Here is a 16,104-nt window from a genome sequence, read left to right on the forward strand (position 1 = left end):
TGACAGAACCACAAAATGATACTATGGCTGATATTCAGAGCGGTAATCACAAGCCATCCTATCTTTGCCAACAGGCCCCATCATATGATTTCCACCAACCGCAAACACACAACACAACTTATATTCAAAGACCAAAACAATTCCTATATTCAGCCCTAAAATTATCCCACTAATCCTTACCAGCCTGAAACCACAATGCTTCATTAGCACTGGCATGATTTCGATTATTTTCTTTTTTTTAAATAATCAACTTCTCTATTTATTTTGGGGCATCAACTCAAACAGCTGGTGGTGAGTTGCTACATAGACTGTGAACAGTTGAACAATTTGTCATCAGCCAAAAAGGATAGTCAGCACTTTCGTGGATTACATAGCTTCATGGAACCAAGCACTCTGATCTTTCACAAGGAACCTGGCCCCAACCACCACTCGTTTTGTTAATACCTATGTTTAGATTCAATTTAATTTCGGGCAGCTCATGGGATTGCCAAAAGAGATACTTTTGAAATGTGAATATACATGTTTGGGACTTTACTTCTGCTTTACAAGGTACTAAAGGTAACATATAATGTATATGTTCACCATATGTAGACAAACAAATTGGGCCACTGCAGAACTCTTTGTTAATATGTGCATCAACACCTGTTATGATAAACCTAACAATCTAGTTATAAAAGGGAATGGGGTGGTGGTGGTGGTGTGGATATCTAAAACCACCAAAAAGTGGCTTCCCATGTTTCCCGTATTTAACTTATTGGCATTTAATGGCTAGCCATTAATTCACAATGCAAAATTTCTCAACAATAAAAAGCTGCTAGAACAAAAGACCATAGTTGTTGGCCAAAAGTATGAAACCAAACAGCTTTGTAGTTTGCTGATCAGCCGTAAACCACTCTAAATCTTCTCTATAAAACAAGCGTCCAGAGCAGTTCCCATGTCTCTCAAACATACTGTGGGATATGGCATCCTGGCTATTCTACTGTGTCCAAAAAATGGTTATAAAACTGGTGTAGCTAGTTGCGCCATCCCCTTGAGAACAATTAAGTACTCCGCCAGCCTGCTGTTTACTCTATTGAGAAAAACAAAATTTTGTGACATAGTCAAAACTTGGTTTCGGAGATTATGTCAAGTGACACAGAAATGAGAATGTCCTGATGAGGGGAACGGTAAGTTCTCATCACAACATACTGAACATCAGTGTGACCGCTGACACAAAAAATTGTTGATTTTTCCAACAAAAGGATAAATAAGATGTCAACTTTCGTCAGTATTATGAAGCTGTGAGTGATTATCACCCATAAATGCATACTCTAACGCCAAGAAAGATGCTTACAATTAGGTAGTGAACTAATTAAATCAGACACTACTCTGTTATGAATGTGAGAAAGCCCTGTGAAAATCCTGCCTTTGTGGCTAGATTTTAGTTTTATTGCCTTCAGAAAAAAAAAAAAAAAAAAAAACACTCCATTGGACCTGTGGTTTCTGCGAAAACATCCATCCTCTCAAGTTTCGGGCCTTGTAATTCAAATATCAATAACAGAGATATCCACTGATCCACAAGGAAACAGTATAGACTTGACAGCTAACATGTGCTACTGAAGCTATTTGCTTTTGCATCAGTGCTGCTGTCGGTGATGACATTTTTTGTCCAATCGAACTACAAATAAGCAGAAGGTCGTCGCAAAAAACAGTGATAACTCACTGTAATAAATAAATAAAAACCATGTTGAAATTGGCAAAACTGAACCGCAAAACCATGACCCCCAAAACCAGAACGAACTGTGAATTATATATACACCAACTACCCAACAACTACTCTAACACTTCATTATGCACATTTGACAACTTTTTTGAAACACTTTTTGAAATTTGCAGCAAAGTGGTCATCCTTTGATGTATTCCGCAGTTGTTTCGAAATCATTTTAACCCTTGGCATGAACACCTCCCACCTATGACACAGGGGGTACTGACTGTGACTGCACAAGCATTGCTTCCCAAGGTAATCAATGGATTGTGGTATAGGTCCAACAAAATCAAATGCTCTGAGGTTATGCTGTGAGAATGGATCGCTGCTGTGAGATTGGATCGCTGTATGGTGGTAGGTTTGTCCCAAAAAACAACAACAACGTCCCCTGTTGGAAGTGTTGCCCTTAGCAAAACAATGCCGAAGTAAGAGTGACTTTGCTCATGGTTCAAAGCCACTCTAACTGTAGGGGACTACAAGGCAAGCTGAGCTTAGACAAGTCACGAAACCTTTCAGGTTCAGAAAATGGTAAAAACTATTTGTTGAAATGCACACAAGATGAGGCCTCACATGTCTGTCACGCGCACAACAGTGCACACGAAACGTGTCCAAGGAAGAGCTGGCATATTTTGCGTTATGGGTTATTTTATTACAATGTAACAAATAGGATATAAAGTGCACTTACGTAACGTCTCAACTTTTTTTCAGGAGGAGACTTTCTCAGCCACCCTGAGCACACCACATCTCCCCCGCTCATATCTGCTCCTTTCTTGCTCTCCTTGGGAGTTGGAGCGGAGATTGCCGTCTGGCTTCGTTTGTTTTTGGGAGTGTCTTCTTGTACCTGAAAAAAAATAAAGAAAAATAAAAAAATAACCTTGACACAAAGCTCACACTGTGAAGTTGGAATATAAAAAGTTTAAGTGTAGTATTTTTGTGTTTTTGAGAGCGATAAATACCGTCACTCCTTCGAAAGTCGACTCACAGACAAGACCAGATTGTTTACGAATGGTAGTCAAATAAACTGGTATATCCTGAGATTGGAGTATTTAAACCGTCCGCGGCACCGCCTTTTGTACAAATATCAACGATGACTTGTGTATTTTGTTCAAACTGGAACGCTGTGGGGGCAAAAAACAGGCGCAGGCAACTGAGAGTCGCTAAGTTTTTGTTGTTATATGTAACGCCTCATGCTAATTCCCGTCAAAGTGGAGCGATTCCCAGTTGGCGAGATCAGATGGAAATGTCCCACAGTGTACCGGTGCATAGTTGTATTTTCTGCGCAAATTAAAACAGTCTTCACGGCAAACACAGTGGTTCCGCCGAGCTTCCTCACCAGTTTACTCCCATGGTTCCTTAATTGTGATTGACAGGGTGGCTCCGTCTTTCCCTGAACTCACCCTCCTCTGGAACATGGTAGTGTCAAGCTAACGGCAACAGACCGGATGTTTAGGGATTCCTTCAAAATAAATGTTGACCACATCTTGACCACAACGTTTCCACGGCCATCGAATAGGCTATATTTATCGTACAATTTTAGGTTAAATAAGTAGTAGTTGTACATTTGCTATTTTAGTCTCTGTTTGTTCATATCTGGCAGCTAACTATATGTGCTCATTTGTTCATCCTTTTCAGAATTATGACTAGTATTGCTAATTAGTAAGGACATTTTATTAAAACAAAACAAAAACAAATGTATATTTTCACGCGTGGATTATAATCTTCCTTTAAGGTAATATTAATGTTTACGATGCACAACACACAACATTCAACATGATTCAACTTCAACATGATCCATCAACGTAATGTCCGTCACTGTGATGTTTGTTTTGAACGTTACTACCGGATGTATCGTTCTTGTAGCTCTGCTCGCTTTAATACTAGTTTAGAAGACGAAATGGGGAGGCGGCGGTGTGCAGGGAAAACTGTAGAGCATTAACCATGGGACGTGTAGTTCAACGATCACTGGTTCCGTCCCAGAATACAACAAATGACTGTAGGGCGGTTTGATACATGAAACATGATGTAATAAAGCCATATGCACCTCTGGGTGAATACAAAAAGTGGCATCAGACAGTTGCAGAAAAGACAAAGAAAGGTCCCACCTCATTGTGAACCGAGAGGTCCCCAAGAAAGTACTACACGTGTAAACTACACTATCCATAATGCGTGTTTAGAAAACTCCGCCATAAAAACCATGTTACGTTAGTAGAATAGCAGAAGGACCGTGCACTCCTTTACATATTCTTGTGTAGGCTGCTATTTGTGGCATTATATCTTCTGTAGCATCTTTAGATGCCACAGAAGATAGAAGATAGAAGATTTTTACTAAATAGAGTTTTATAGTATCAAATGTTTTGTGTCTTTTCAACTTGTAAAACATAACAACTACACATTTATATCTGAGATAGGCCTACATTTGGTCATATGATTATTTTATTTGAACAGTTTTCTAAGATAGCTAGATCAAGTGTTTTGTGCTACTGTACAACACCACAGTGCTAAGAAAAAGATTAGATTTATAAGGTTAATATTGATCTAGTTTACCATATCTGATCAATATACTGGACTCAACATAACATCCACAATTAGTCTCATCCACTAGCAAAGGCTGATCCCTGTGGACTCAGAATGGTATCTGAGGAATCTTATTGGAATGCTATTGTTATGGTAAACACTTCCCCAAAGGATGTTCTCTGTTAGTCTATGATTAATGACTTTGCCATTGTACATACACATTACCTCCTCTTTGGCAGCCTCGGTATTGATGAAGAAACAGGGAACAAATTAAAGGCTGTAGACACAATACACCAATTCCAGTTAATTCCTTATTTTTCATGGCACCATAGCTCTCCAGTCTGTTGCAACATCAAATAGCTTATGTGCCATGTTTCTGGTGCACCAGCTTTCATGAAATTGGTATGTCTTAGAGGCTGTGCTCTTGTTGCTGTGCTTTACTGGTGCACACATCGTTCATTTATGTGGGCTTCACACAGCATCAATGTGTTCAACTGAGGACATCTGATTCGCGCGTGCAGCAACTCATTTGTAGCCACATTAGATGAACAGACCAGGCCTTATTTACTGTCAGTACATGCCAAAAGAATATTGTACATACTGTATGCATGCACTTAATGCAACTATAAATCCTATAACATTTTTCTGTATTATAAAAATCCCAATATGACATCAGATTTAAAGAGAAGATATAATATCATACCTTTCCCAAGAGTTAACATTTCAACAAGTGTGGAGAATAGTGTAATGGTTTGGTTGATTAATAATTGAGAATCTTTTTGTTTTCCCCAAATGCCCTTTGAAAGCTTTAGTGCTGCTGCAGTGTTTTATCATATCAATTGCTAATTAGTGATAAATTGTGTATGCTATTGCTACATTACAACTCATTTTGTCCTATGCCCCTGGGAATAGTAAGTATCCCGTATGTATGACTGCATGTGATTTCCCAGTTCCTTTTTCAGTCACTGCTTTGTCTTTACTCACTTCCATTTGTGCAAAAGTATTTTTTGCAATCAAAGCAAAAACCATGATATATGTGCTTGTTTGATGAATAATGCAACAATGAACAGTTATGTATTTTTTTTAATCAACAAAGTCACATACTAAAATCTGTATTTTTTAAGAGTGGAATTGTTGAGGTTTTGCAGTATCAATAACTTAAATTTAACATTTAACCATTTTCATTTTGAAGCATTCAATTAATAAAAATCCAACTCGCCACACTTAGATCTAGCCCCCAGAAGAAAACTGGCACTGGTGATAACAGTATAAATGATGTACAGGAGGTGATCTATCCAAACCAAAAAAGTCAAGATGTATCAAGAAACCAAAGATGGTTCCTAGTGGTCAATATATTCTCTGTAGCGGAAATGTGTAAAGTAAGGTCACGCAGACGTTGAGGTATGCTGGTCATTGCTTGAGCATACCAACACACTCATTACTTTGGTGTTTGGCTCATTTCCAAAGCAATTATTTAAAGTTCCAGAAAACCATCTGGTTCTTTGTCTTGTCTTCACTCAATTAAGTAATTATTAATTTCCTTTAATCTTCATTCTTTCTTATTTTTTGTGTAATGTGACATATTTCAGTAATATTTAGTCCTGCCCACCTCTTTGCCAACATACCACTTTAAATCACTTGACCTTAAATAATCTGTCTGGTTAAGTAAGACAATACAAAAAATACTGGGTTGTTTTTACTGCAGGGACAAACAAAGCCATTATGAATATAAACACAGTACAGCTGATGTGTGCATCCTGACAAATTCCTCTTTAAAAATCTGCAATAAATATCAAAAGGCACATTAAATCAGCATGAACACAAGTCTCCCTGAATGATCAAATCAGAGGAATACATTAAAATATGCAGTCAAACAGATGTCAGTATGTTTAAACAATTGTAATATAGTTTTCTGTAGATGACACTACCAATTCGTGGGAGGACAGCATTAAATATTCATATTAAAAATGCCTTTATCTCAGAGATTACCCAAGTATTCAATTTTCCACATATAGTTTTGTATTCCATGATTATTCTGAATATTTTAAGTCATATGTACATTTATTGCATGGGATATGAAACCTGTAAAACACAGCAAATCACACATTGAACAAGAGTCAAATATAATGAAAATCAAACGCCACAGCTCATGAAGAAAAGCGGCATGCAAATCAGAAAAGTAAACAAAGGTTGTGAGCTGTACGTTCAGAACTGTGACAAATCAAAAAAAGTCTTTATCTTAGTTAAATGCTTTTTTTCTGTACTGTGCACTGCACATGCATGTATGTGCATATGTTTGTGTGAGGTAATATCATAAACACTCAGACAAGCCAGATAATATGAGCACTTTCTAGACTCAACCAGTTTCACATATTTATCAACATATGCAAAAGTGGATCATTATTTTACCATGTCATTTAAGGGAGAGAATACATTTGCACCAATAAGTATTATTCACCTCAAGTTAGGGAATTTGGAGGATTAATGGTAGATTACAATGTTGAGAGCACAAAAATTAATCTAAACAAATCAAATACTATCAAATGACTGAAACAGTGGTATAAAAACTATTTTAGTCAGAACAAAATCAAATCTAGGATCAGAATCCACGCCGGTGTGTTGTGTGTGTGTGTGTGTGTGTGTGTTTTTTTAAAAATAATTTCAGTGCTCTTTTCATAAGGTTATAAGCACATCTATGGTATGATCAGTTCAGGATGCTCTTTAGTGCCAGTTCATCTGGATTTCCTGCAGCATTTATTCTTTCGAAGACCAGTCTACTAATGGTATTGAAGCCCCTCCCCCCTCCACCTCCACCAGATGGACCGCAGCTCCCTGGTGGGTTATTGTCGTCTGAACCATTGGGCCTGAATAGTGGCAGGATGGATGAGACGGACCGGAGAGCCCGGGGGGGGGGGGGGGGGGGGTGTGGGTAGGGGGGGAAAAAAAAGATTAACTGTGATTAGATGGATGAATTGATCACTTAATGATTATTACTTTAGTCACTTATTTAAAGGGTTTTTTTTTAAAACAAGCCCTACACACCACAGTTCAATGACTCGTGAAATTACACCTCATGTCTTATAACAGGACAGCTCAGACTTGACTTTAAGTTCAGTCAAAAGAAATCCTATCCTCTGCAGGCTCTTAGTCATCTGTAAAAGTACAGTCTGTTTTCCCTCAGCTTCTTTCCACCCGAGAGAATCTTGAGCAGCCCTCGACTTTCATAATAACCTCACGCTTAGAGGGGTTAGTGGTAATGAAGTTAGGCGTCAAATGCATTTGAAGCATGAAAAATAAGCATAGTGTTTCACCCAAAATATCCAATGAACCTCTTAGCAGCAGATTAAATACTTGCTCTAATGCTAATCACTTCACACTTGGCTAGCATGTATTGGTAGCATTTACAGGGAGCAATTTCAAATGGGTAACACAATGACTGTATGTGGGAGAAGTAGGTTTTTTTTGTTCACCCCCACATACCTGTAAATACAGCTTGTTGTCCTTGATAATAGCATCCAGTAGTTCTTTCTGGCGGGGAGGCTCAGTATCGATCGCATTCCATTTGCCATCAGTCCCCCATTTATGTTCTGCCCTGGTAGCTCCTGTTTCCTGTACATCAGCACATAAGCGGTGTCCTTTGGGGAAACGATTTGTAATGTTTTGCACTGATTGGAAGCATGTGAATGTCACTCGGCTATCATTGAACAGCAGCCAATCCCTTGCCTCCTGGCCACTATTAGGTTGTGCGTCCCCTTTGTTCAGGTGGAATTGGAGAGCTGAGCAAGTGGAGAGGCTACACTTCGGTCTGGCCATTCCCCAAATCCTCCTTGAGGGCAAAGTGGTTGGCTGGATGCTGTGTTCCATCTCGCCATTAATGTTACCCGAAGAATAGTAGTGGCCACTCTCGGACGACATACCAGAATGCATCACCACTCGAGCTGAGGACATATGGCACTGAGTGGACTGCCATCTCTCCTCTTCCATTTATCTGCTCTGCTCCATCTATCCTCTCCCTCCTCATCTTTTTGAGATGGTTTGAGCTTCTTGGCCAGATTCTCACTGCTCTCAGGAGAATCCACTTGCAGAGGAGAAGAGGAACATTGTTTAGGCATTGAAGGGGCATGTACTGGAAGTCTCATGAGTGGTGGGATGGTGACATTGTCCAGAATCTTTCTCCGGACATGGCATTTGGCATCATATGAGAACCGCAGCAGGGTGAGGATCAAGTATTCCGGTGCCGACACCACTTTCATGGTCCGCTCTGCCCGCTGGAGGGAGCTACACTTCTCACAGAAATAGGCATTCTCTTCGTCCAGGATCTCTGGAGCCAGGAAATAGTTCACCAGGTCAGGCACAGAGAGAGGAGGCTCATTTGTCACTGGCACAAAATGGACATTGCTAGCTGGGGTTTTGGCCAAGCCTGGCTCGGGAATTTCACTGCCGCCATTGACAGATCCCTGACAGAGAACCTTGGGTTCCTCTGAGGGCCCTTCAGGTTGAGGGCCGCCCTCGAGAGGTGGCAGAAGGACAGAAGGCCAAAGAGAGGTCTGTAAAGGCTCCTCTTTCTCAGAGATGCAGTTGCACTGCATACAGCGAATACCTGTGATCAGCTTCCCACCAAACATCCTCTCTGTCAAAGTCCTGCCGTCATTCTCGGGTCTGTTCTCTGCTGGAGTCAAATATGACTCTTCACCATCCTCCGGAGAAGTCTGACCTGTTGGGTCTTTGCTGCTTGAGTCAACAGGGGGGGGGACCTTTGGTTTAACTGATTCCAGGACTTGAAGTGTTTTCTCCTCTTCATGTAACCTTGAGGTCAAGAGACAAGGGGCACTCAACATTAGAGAAGAAAATACAGCAGTACATGGATTTTAATTTGTGCCAGTGCTGTGAAAGGGTACCACATACTGTATAGTCTTTATATACAAGCCCCTCAGTCACATCATTTAGTTCTGAAGAAATTACAGTTTACAGAGCAAGCCACAGTCGGGCACACTTAACACTCACAATGTTTTATATGTGTTCTTAAGAGCAAAGGCCCTTTTATTACATTTTTCCCATTATGCATGACACACAAACATTATTTTGCCTGATTTCATTCATTTGGCAAAGGGAAACAATAAAGGAAAAGGGAAATTTGTGTTGCTATTGACACACTAACTTCACACAATGCTATTAGGATTCATTTGTTCGACTGTACCTGTCTAGAAGAAATCGGAGGTACTCCGAACAGTCCTGCTGAGAGCCGGCATTAAACCAGGGAGGCCGAGACGCTTCCAAGAAGTTTTTGGAGCATATGCTGCCCTCTGCAGGATACAGACATGCACCACAGAGTCGTTGTGTCATCAACTGTTGTTTTCATCAGTAATAATATTCTGTTATATCTAGTACACAACACAACACTAACCTGAGTGTGTGCAAGGAAAGCAAAGAGCAGCTGGAGCTTTTTCATTAGTGTGTTGGAACCATTTATATGTAATGATAAAACATGCCTCAAACTGAAGAAAAAAAACAAAAAAAGTTAACTACACTCAGACTGTCCATATTTATGCCTTATGTTTCAGTATACAAATATAAAAATGCAACAAGTGTGTGTGTGTGTGTGCATACACAACTTACTCTGTGGCCATGAAGAGGGTCTGGATGATGCTGTTCATGAAGCAGGTGTTCCCCAGGTTGACCAGGCCAGTCTTACCGGTCTCAGACTTCCTAACTTGCCTCAGAGGACCACAGGCAAATGAGTTGGACTGGGACGTCCAGGCACTTTGATTCAACACCAGCTTGATCTTGTCTTCTCCAGGTTTTGGGAGATCCTGAGAAAACAAATTGAAATAGTTAGACAGAGAGCACACATCACTAGTAAAGTCTTAAAGCTTTAGATTTTTTTTTATATGCAATGTTAAAAAAAGAAAAAAAAAAAAAAAAAAAAAAAACCTTCTGAGGTAAGTGGTGATAAACATTTTTTTGCGTGTGTGTGTGTGTGTGGTTGTGTGTGTGTGTGTGTGTGTGTGTGTGTGTGTGTGTGTGTGTGTATATATATATTTGTATATATATATATATATATATATATATATATATATATATATATATATATATATATATATATATATATATATATATGAGAACATCCATAGTATGCTCTTTACCTTGATGGACTCTAGTATGTGGTCATAGAGGTCAGGGAAGCCGGAGTACTGGTACATCATGCAGTGTATAAGCTCAGTGAACTGCAGCAAGAACGCTTTGCTGGTGGGGAGACCATCTGTCCTCAAAGACTGGACGAGATGCACCACATGTGGAACAACCTGGGACGGTGAGGGATGAAGATAAGAGAAAACTGTTGAGGACGCCGTGATGCCGGAAGGTACTGCTAATATTAAATCATACAAATATGCAGCATGGTCAGCCAGAGGATAGTTGCACGTCAGGAACCCCAAAGAGGGTTCAGTCTCATTTGCTCAGTATTTTTGAGACCATTACTGTTTTTAGATACTAATGAAATTGGCCAACTCAATGGCCATTGCTCGGCATTTAAGCGGTTCACACATCATTAGAGGGAGAGCGGCGACAAGCCTGGGGTTCTGGGAAAAGAAGCCTATGCAGCTTTGAAGTAATTTAAGCCAGAAGAGAAGAAAATGAGAAAACCAATAAAGTGGCCTTATGAGAGGGAAAATTGGCTGTGAGGAGGCAGGCAGGAGATCCCATACCAAATGGAAGGCCTCAGGAGAGTGCTGGAAACTCAGCAGCATATGGGAGAGCACAGCTAGCGCCCCCTGCCGCACAATGGGGTACCACAGACGACTGAATACCTATAGATAAATACAAATTATTTATGTCATTAATACATTCATACAAACTGGGGAATTGTTTCAGAAATTCAAGTGAGTCTTTTTACCATTTCTGGGTAAAATATCTTTAAAAAACATTGTTACGATCCAACTTAACTATAACTGCATTTGTGTAGCTTTAAAAAAATGCATATAATGTCTGTCTGGCTTCTTCCTGAGCTTCATAATCACTCAAAATGAGGAGTTCTCACTACGAACCAGTTCAATCTTAAGCAGAGTGACGTCTATGAGGATAGTGAACTTCTGGACTGCAGCCAGTCCTTTCAGGAGAGCAATGACCCAGGTATCAACATGTTGGGCCAGAGGCCAAGAAAGCCAGTCAATCATCCTAGATAGAGAGAAGTAGGTAGAGTGTAAATAATGTGCATAAACGTGGTAAACTTATGCTGAGATTCATCTTGGATGATCAGATGTGAGAGGTAACCTGCAGAGTGCTTTAGTCATGCTTGCATCTTTGACATTGTGGTCTGTGGTGAGACTCTTGATAAGCACTGTGATCATCTGGACGGGGATGTGCTGAACCAGACTGGCCAGAGAAATGGATGGGTCAAAGGAGGGGTCTGCAAAAAATGAATCAAAGTGGAAATGGCACATAGTTACACAATCTCACCTTTTTTGTGTCAGTGAGTACAGATGTTAAATTCTACACTCATGACAGTGACAACCATGACAGAAACACCTTGTGATGTAATGCAGAGCAAACACCACCACAAACTAAAGCCTCAAATATTAGACAGCATTGTTGCAGTTGATTTCAAACATTCTAAAAAGGTTCACAAAGTTTCTTTTTATTGCAGGTTATATTTTAAGCACACTTACTTTACTTTAAAATGAATATGCAACTTAATTGCTTTTACAGCTGAATAGCTCTGCATTAACAAAATATATCCTGCATCAAAGCATTCTTTTGATGGTTTCCTGTAATATCGTGTACGGTGTTCTGTAGCGTTGATGTTAATGTTACTGCGTGTAATATCTGTGGATCTGTTGTTGGGACAGGATTTCAACACCAGCACTTTAGAAGCACAGATCACCTGAAAAATGTCACTGAAATAGAGGCAGAGTGACCTTTTAACCCAAAGCTGCTTGGCTCACATCGCTCACTGATGCATACTGTCAGTGGGGCCATTTCATTGAAACTGCTGCCTGCTTTTTGTTTATTTTGTGCTGCTCCACAGCTCAGTCACTCGCAACACTGCACAGTAGGCTCAGGACATCCCTACAATTTACCATCAACAAAAGAACTGCAGCTTGAAATATTCTGAACTCAACAACATCTTCACAGCTAATGCTTTTCAATATTTGCCCTTTAAGAAAATGCAGTCCTTAAATCTGTGGATGCCATTGCTTGCAATGACAAGTGTGTAAAATTAGGTTAAATAACTGAAAATAATCAGTGCGCTAATAATACTGGATACTGTTGGATGAAAATCCAAACTACACAAATGAGAAAACTAAGCCAAGGGATCATAGTCAGCTGTTGGCAGGACCCTAAAAAAACCCAAAATGAATCAAGGTAACTGTTCCCCAGTGCTTAATCATGTGCTAACAACCCTGGTATTAATCCCAAGATTTATAGAGGCAGAGGTATAAGTCATGGGTCCATGCTGCCAGTTATACTCTTTTTCATTACTGGTAGGCAGAGACTTATAAATCTATGAAAAAAAATCATAATTTGGTCATATCTTAAGCTTGTTCAGGACATCTGTACCTAATTGAGGACCCCCTTGAAAACGAGATGGTTCATCTCAAGGGGTTATTCCCAATAAATAATTTCAATATTTAATTTCAAGTGTCCCAAAAACTTACCATAAAGGTTATTTGTGCCAGGTATGAAATAAGATACATTTGTAAGGAAGGAAGGAAGGAAGGAAGGAAGGAAAGAGTCTCACCTGTGGAAGAGATAATGGCAAACACTTCTTGCAGTGACGGAAGCAGTGTGGCTGGATCAGCCTTCCAGATGTTTTGCAGCAGTGTGCTAACCTTAGTCACCTGACCTACATACTCTCTCAGCTCCCGTTCTTGGCTGACAAAGCAGTGGAAGTAACTGATGGTCCTCACCAGCTGCTGGCAGAACAAAACGCCCGACTTATCCCTCGGGATGCACTGCACAAAGTCTGACAGCAAAGTGCTCAGGTGGGCACAAAGAGCAGGCTCCGGACGTTCACACACCATCCTTAAAACCTCCACCTGAATCACGCTGAAGATCTCGAGCACCGAGGGACAGCTGATGAGCAGCCGCAGGCAGCAGTGAATGTAGTCTATTATGGCTGGGTCTTTGCGGTCCAGCTGGCCATAGCCCTGCTGGAGAAGACTTAGGACAAAGTCTTTACTGAAGAAATGCTCAAACTCTGGGCGGTGGTAACGTGCGTAGGCTTCCAAAACCTGGAAGCCGATCTGCCTCTGAAAGGCATCTTCACCAAGCAAGATGAGGCGCGTAGTGAGAGTAAACAATGCCTGACACTGCTCCTCTGTCACTGCTTTCTCTGCTGCTTCCACTACTTTCTTCACAATGGCCCTCTTCACTGGAACAGAGTGATCGGAGCTCACAAGGCCCTCCAAAATCTTGTCCATGATTATGGTCTGCGGAAGGCAAATGAGGAAATAGTTAGTGGACACTTGTTAAAAAGGACACATGTCTTCTGCACTCATACTTAAGGGTATAATGGATGTGTGTACCTTATTTAATATATATATCACAGTTAGCATTTTTCGTTTTAATGAATTTGTCATTGTACAGTAGAAAATGTCAACAGTACAAAAACTAACGACTGAATTCTGTTTAGCGGCTTCAGTTTCAGGGTCCTGGTATTGTATGATGGCTCGCTGTCAAGGATTACATGGGTATTAGATAGAACAGAGCTGTTGCTAATATTATTAGTAACACCTATGATTTTCCTCCTATGATAAGTCAAATGGCTGGTTTGAAAAAAAGCCTATAGGTGCATAGGCTCCTTTCTGCCAGTTCACAGTCCACGCATTTGTTGAATGCACAGACTGTAAGCTTTCAAAGGTCAGCGTTAATGTGCTGCCTGCAACTGGAATGTAGCGCTTGCATACTTTACAGTGATGTGACTATAGTGGGGGAAAAAAAGGTGCTTTACATCATTTGAAAATTGGGCCTTTAAAGTATCACACATCATAATTACAGTTTATTTTGTACAGTTATGTAGTGCAGAAGACAGGGGACAAACTGTTTTGATATAAAGCTAGAACACAACAAATGTTGACTACTGAATTTAAACTAGGAACTAATTATAAACTAACTGATCATTTTCATTTAATTTAAAAAAAAAAACCTCTTTTACTCAATTTTACTACAAAAAATGTCAGAAAATAGTGAAAAATGCCTAACATTTTCCAGAGCTCAAAGTGATGTCTTCAAATGGTTCGTTTTGTCCAACTAACAGTCCACAACCTTAAAAAAATAGATTACAATAATGTGAGAAAAGCAGCAAATCCTTACAATTGACAACCTACAACCAGAAAATGTTTAACATTTTTGCTTGAATATTTACTTGGAGAGTTTAATTATTTTTCTTAATTGTTAAATTTGTGAATGAAAAAAATTGCAAAATAGGTTGTTTATTACACATCGATCATATTTCTATAGACTGAGCCCCACTGAAGCAAAGTAGCTAACCTAGCCTAAACAAAGATTTACTGTCTCAATTTTGGCCATAATTTACTTTGTGGAGGTTTTGACGGGTAGCTAACTAGCTAGCCTATAATATTATGTTTTTGTAATTTTCCATTTATGTTCTTACTCCAACATCATCTGTTATATTAGCTTTCTGCCCTACCAACGAAATTATTAATATATTACACGTATTTAACATTACTTCACATCTGATGTTTTTACTATTATCTGGCCGCTTCAGGAGCACAGCAGCACCAGCCGCTAACTGTGCTTCTTGTGTGGTAACAGGCGGCTAGCTTGCTAACGCTAGCTAGCTGTAACGTTAACGGTTAATTCTACACGCACAACAGTTAAAACAGGGCTCAACTATTAATCATAACTAAGCCGCTCCATAGCGACAGTTGTTACGAACCCCCTTCGACGATGACAACAACAACAAAAACGAACAAAGCAACAAAACAGGCCTAGCTAGACGTTAGCTGAGTAACGTCAGGTTCCTCTGACTTAGCATAAATACCGCCATGTAATAGCGCGATACAGAAGCCTTACGATCTATGCTTACCCAAGCAAAGCATGTCAACAATGTCAGACCAGAATATCCTCAATTGTCGGTAGATGTTAACCGTCTTTTGTCTGATAAAACCGTGTTATTTTGATTAATTTGATCACTCAGAATCAATCAGCTGATTATCCTTCCACCGACGTCATTCCTATGGACAGAGAAGTTGATAGGACCCTTGTGTGAAGCAATTTTCGTCTTAACAGTGCCTGTGAAGGGGTTGTTGAGTCATAAAATCAGTGATTCTTGGTGAAACAGTGTTTTTGAAAATTTGGGATCTCAAGATAAAATGTTGTCAAATTTGTATTAAGATATTTGGGCATTTTCTGTTCAGTTGACGTGCTGCATTCAATACTTGGCTTTTGGTTGAAAATAAATCGGTTATCAAATGAACTCTGCAGTATTGCTTTTGGTGTCCCCGGGAACATTACGGACTATATATTTAGCTTTTTAAATTTAAAAACCTGAAATTCCAGATTAAAGTGAGTGAGTATGTGCAAAATATATTTAGGGATACATTTGTATTATGCATAATACATATCATACATAATGTGAAACCAATGTAACATTGATTAAATAACTATATTAATATGATTTGCATGTTTATAACATACTGTAGTCTATGTAGAAAGACTGGATGCAGAGTATGCATTGTGTATAGTATAGTATAGTATAATGTACAGTAGGCCTTTATTTTAAATAACTAAAAAGGGGAGTTTTAGAAAAGTGGACATGACATTTTATTTGGCCAAGTTTATTTCAGCTTTTATGAAAGCCATGCTGAATAACCCTCCACTAAATC

The 16,104-nt window shown here is 39.6% G+C and overlaps 2 protein-coding genes across 5 annotated transcripts in view; both read right to left on the minus strand.

Annotated features, from left to right (window-relative positions):
- Positions 1–3,170, minus strand: part of gab1 (GRB2-associated binding protein 1) — a 54,844-nt gene extending 51,674 nt beyond the window's left edge. For 2 of the 4 annotated variants that reach the window (XM_039796659.1, XM_039796614.1), the window contains exons 1-2: positions 2,701–3,129; positions 2,430–2,585 (exon numbers count right to left, since the gene is read on the minus strand). In XM_039796659.1, coding sequence (XP_039652593.1) covers positions 2,430–2,501 — 72 coding nt within the window. In that variant the 5' untranslated portion in view covers positions 2,502–2,585; positions 2,701–3,129. Of the gene's footprint in view, positions 1–2,429; positions 2,586–2,700 lie in introns of all 4 variants that reach the window. The other 2 variants (XM_039796572.1, XM_039796565.1) reach the window with 2 other exon arrangements.
- A 4,199-nt stretch (positions 3,171–7,369) lies between these two features.
- Positions 7,370–15,473, minus strand: usp38 (ubiquitin specific peptidase 38). Its single transcript, XM_039795482.1, is given in 17 exon segments — positions 7,370–7,801; positions 7,804–7,899; positions 7,901–8,191; positions 8,193–8,240; positions 8,242–8,757; positions 8,759–8,811; positions 8,814–9,064; positions 9,456–9,540; positions 9,543–9,561; positions 9,663–9,753; positions 9,875–10,068; positions 10,402–10,560; positions 10,963–11,064; positions 11,302–11,431; positions 11,528–11,663; positions 12,996–13,686; positions 15,306–15,473. Coding segments are annotated over 16 exon segments (3,015 nt in total). The 5' UTR covers positions 13,678–13,686; positions 15,306–15,473; the 3' UTR covers positions 7,370–7,639.
- Between the last annotated feature and the right edge of the window lie 631 nt (positions 15,474–16,104).

Source organism: Perca fluviatilis, chromosome 1, assembly GCF_010015445.1.
Source record: "Perca fluviatilis chromosome 1, GENO_Pfluv_1.0, whole genome shotgun sequence".
Lineage (NCBI taxonomy): Eukaryota > Metazoa > Chordata > Actinopteri > Perciformes > Percidae > Perca > Perca fluviatilis.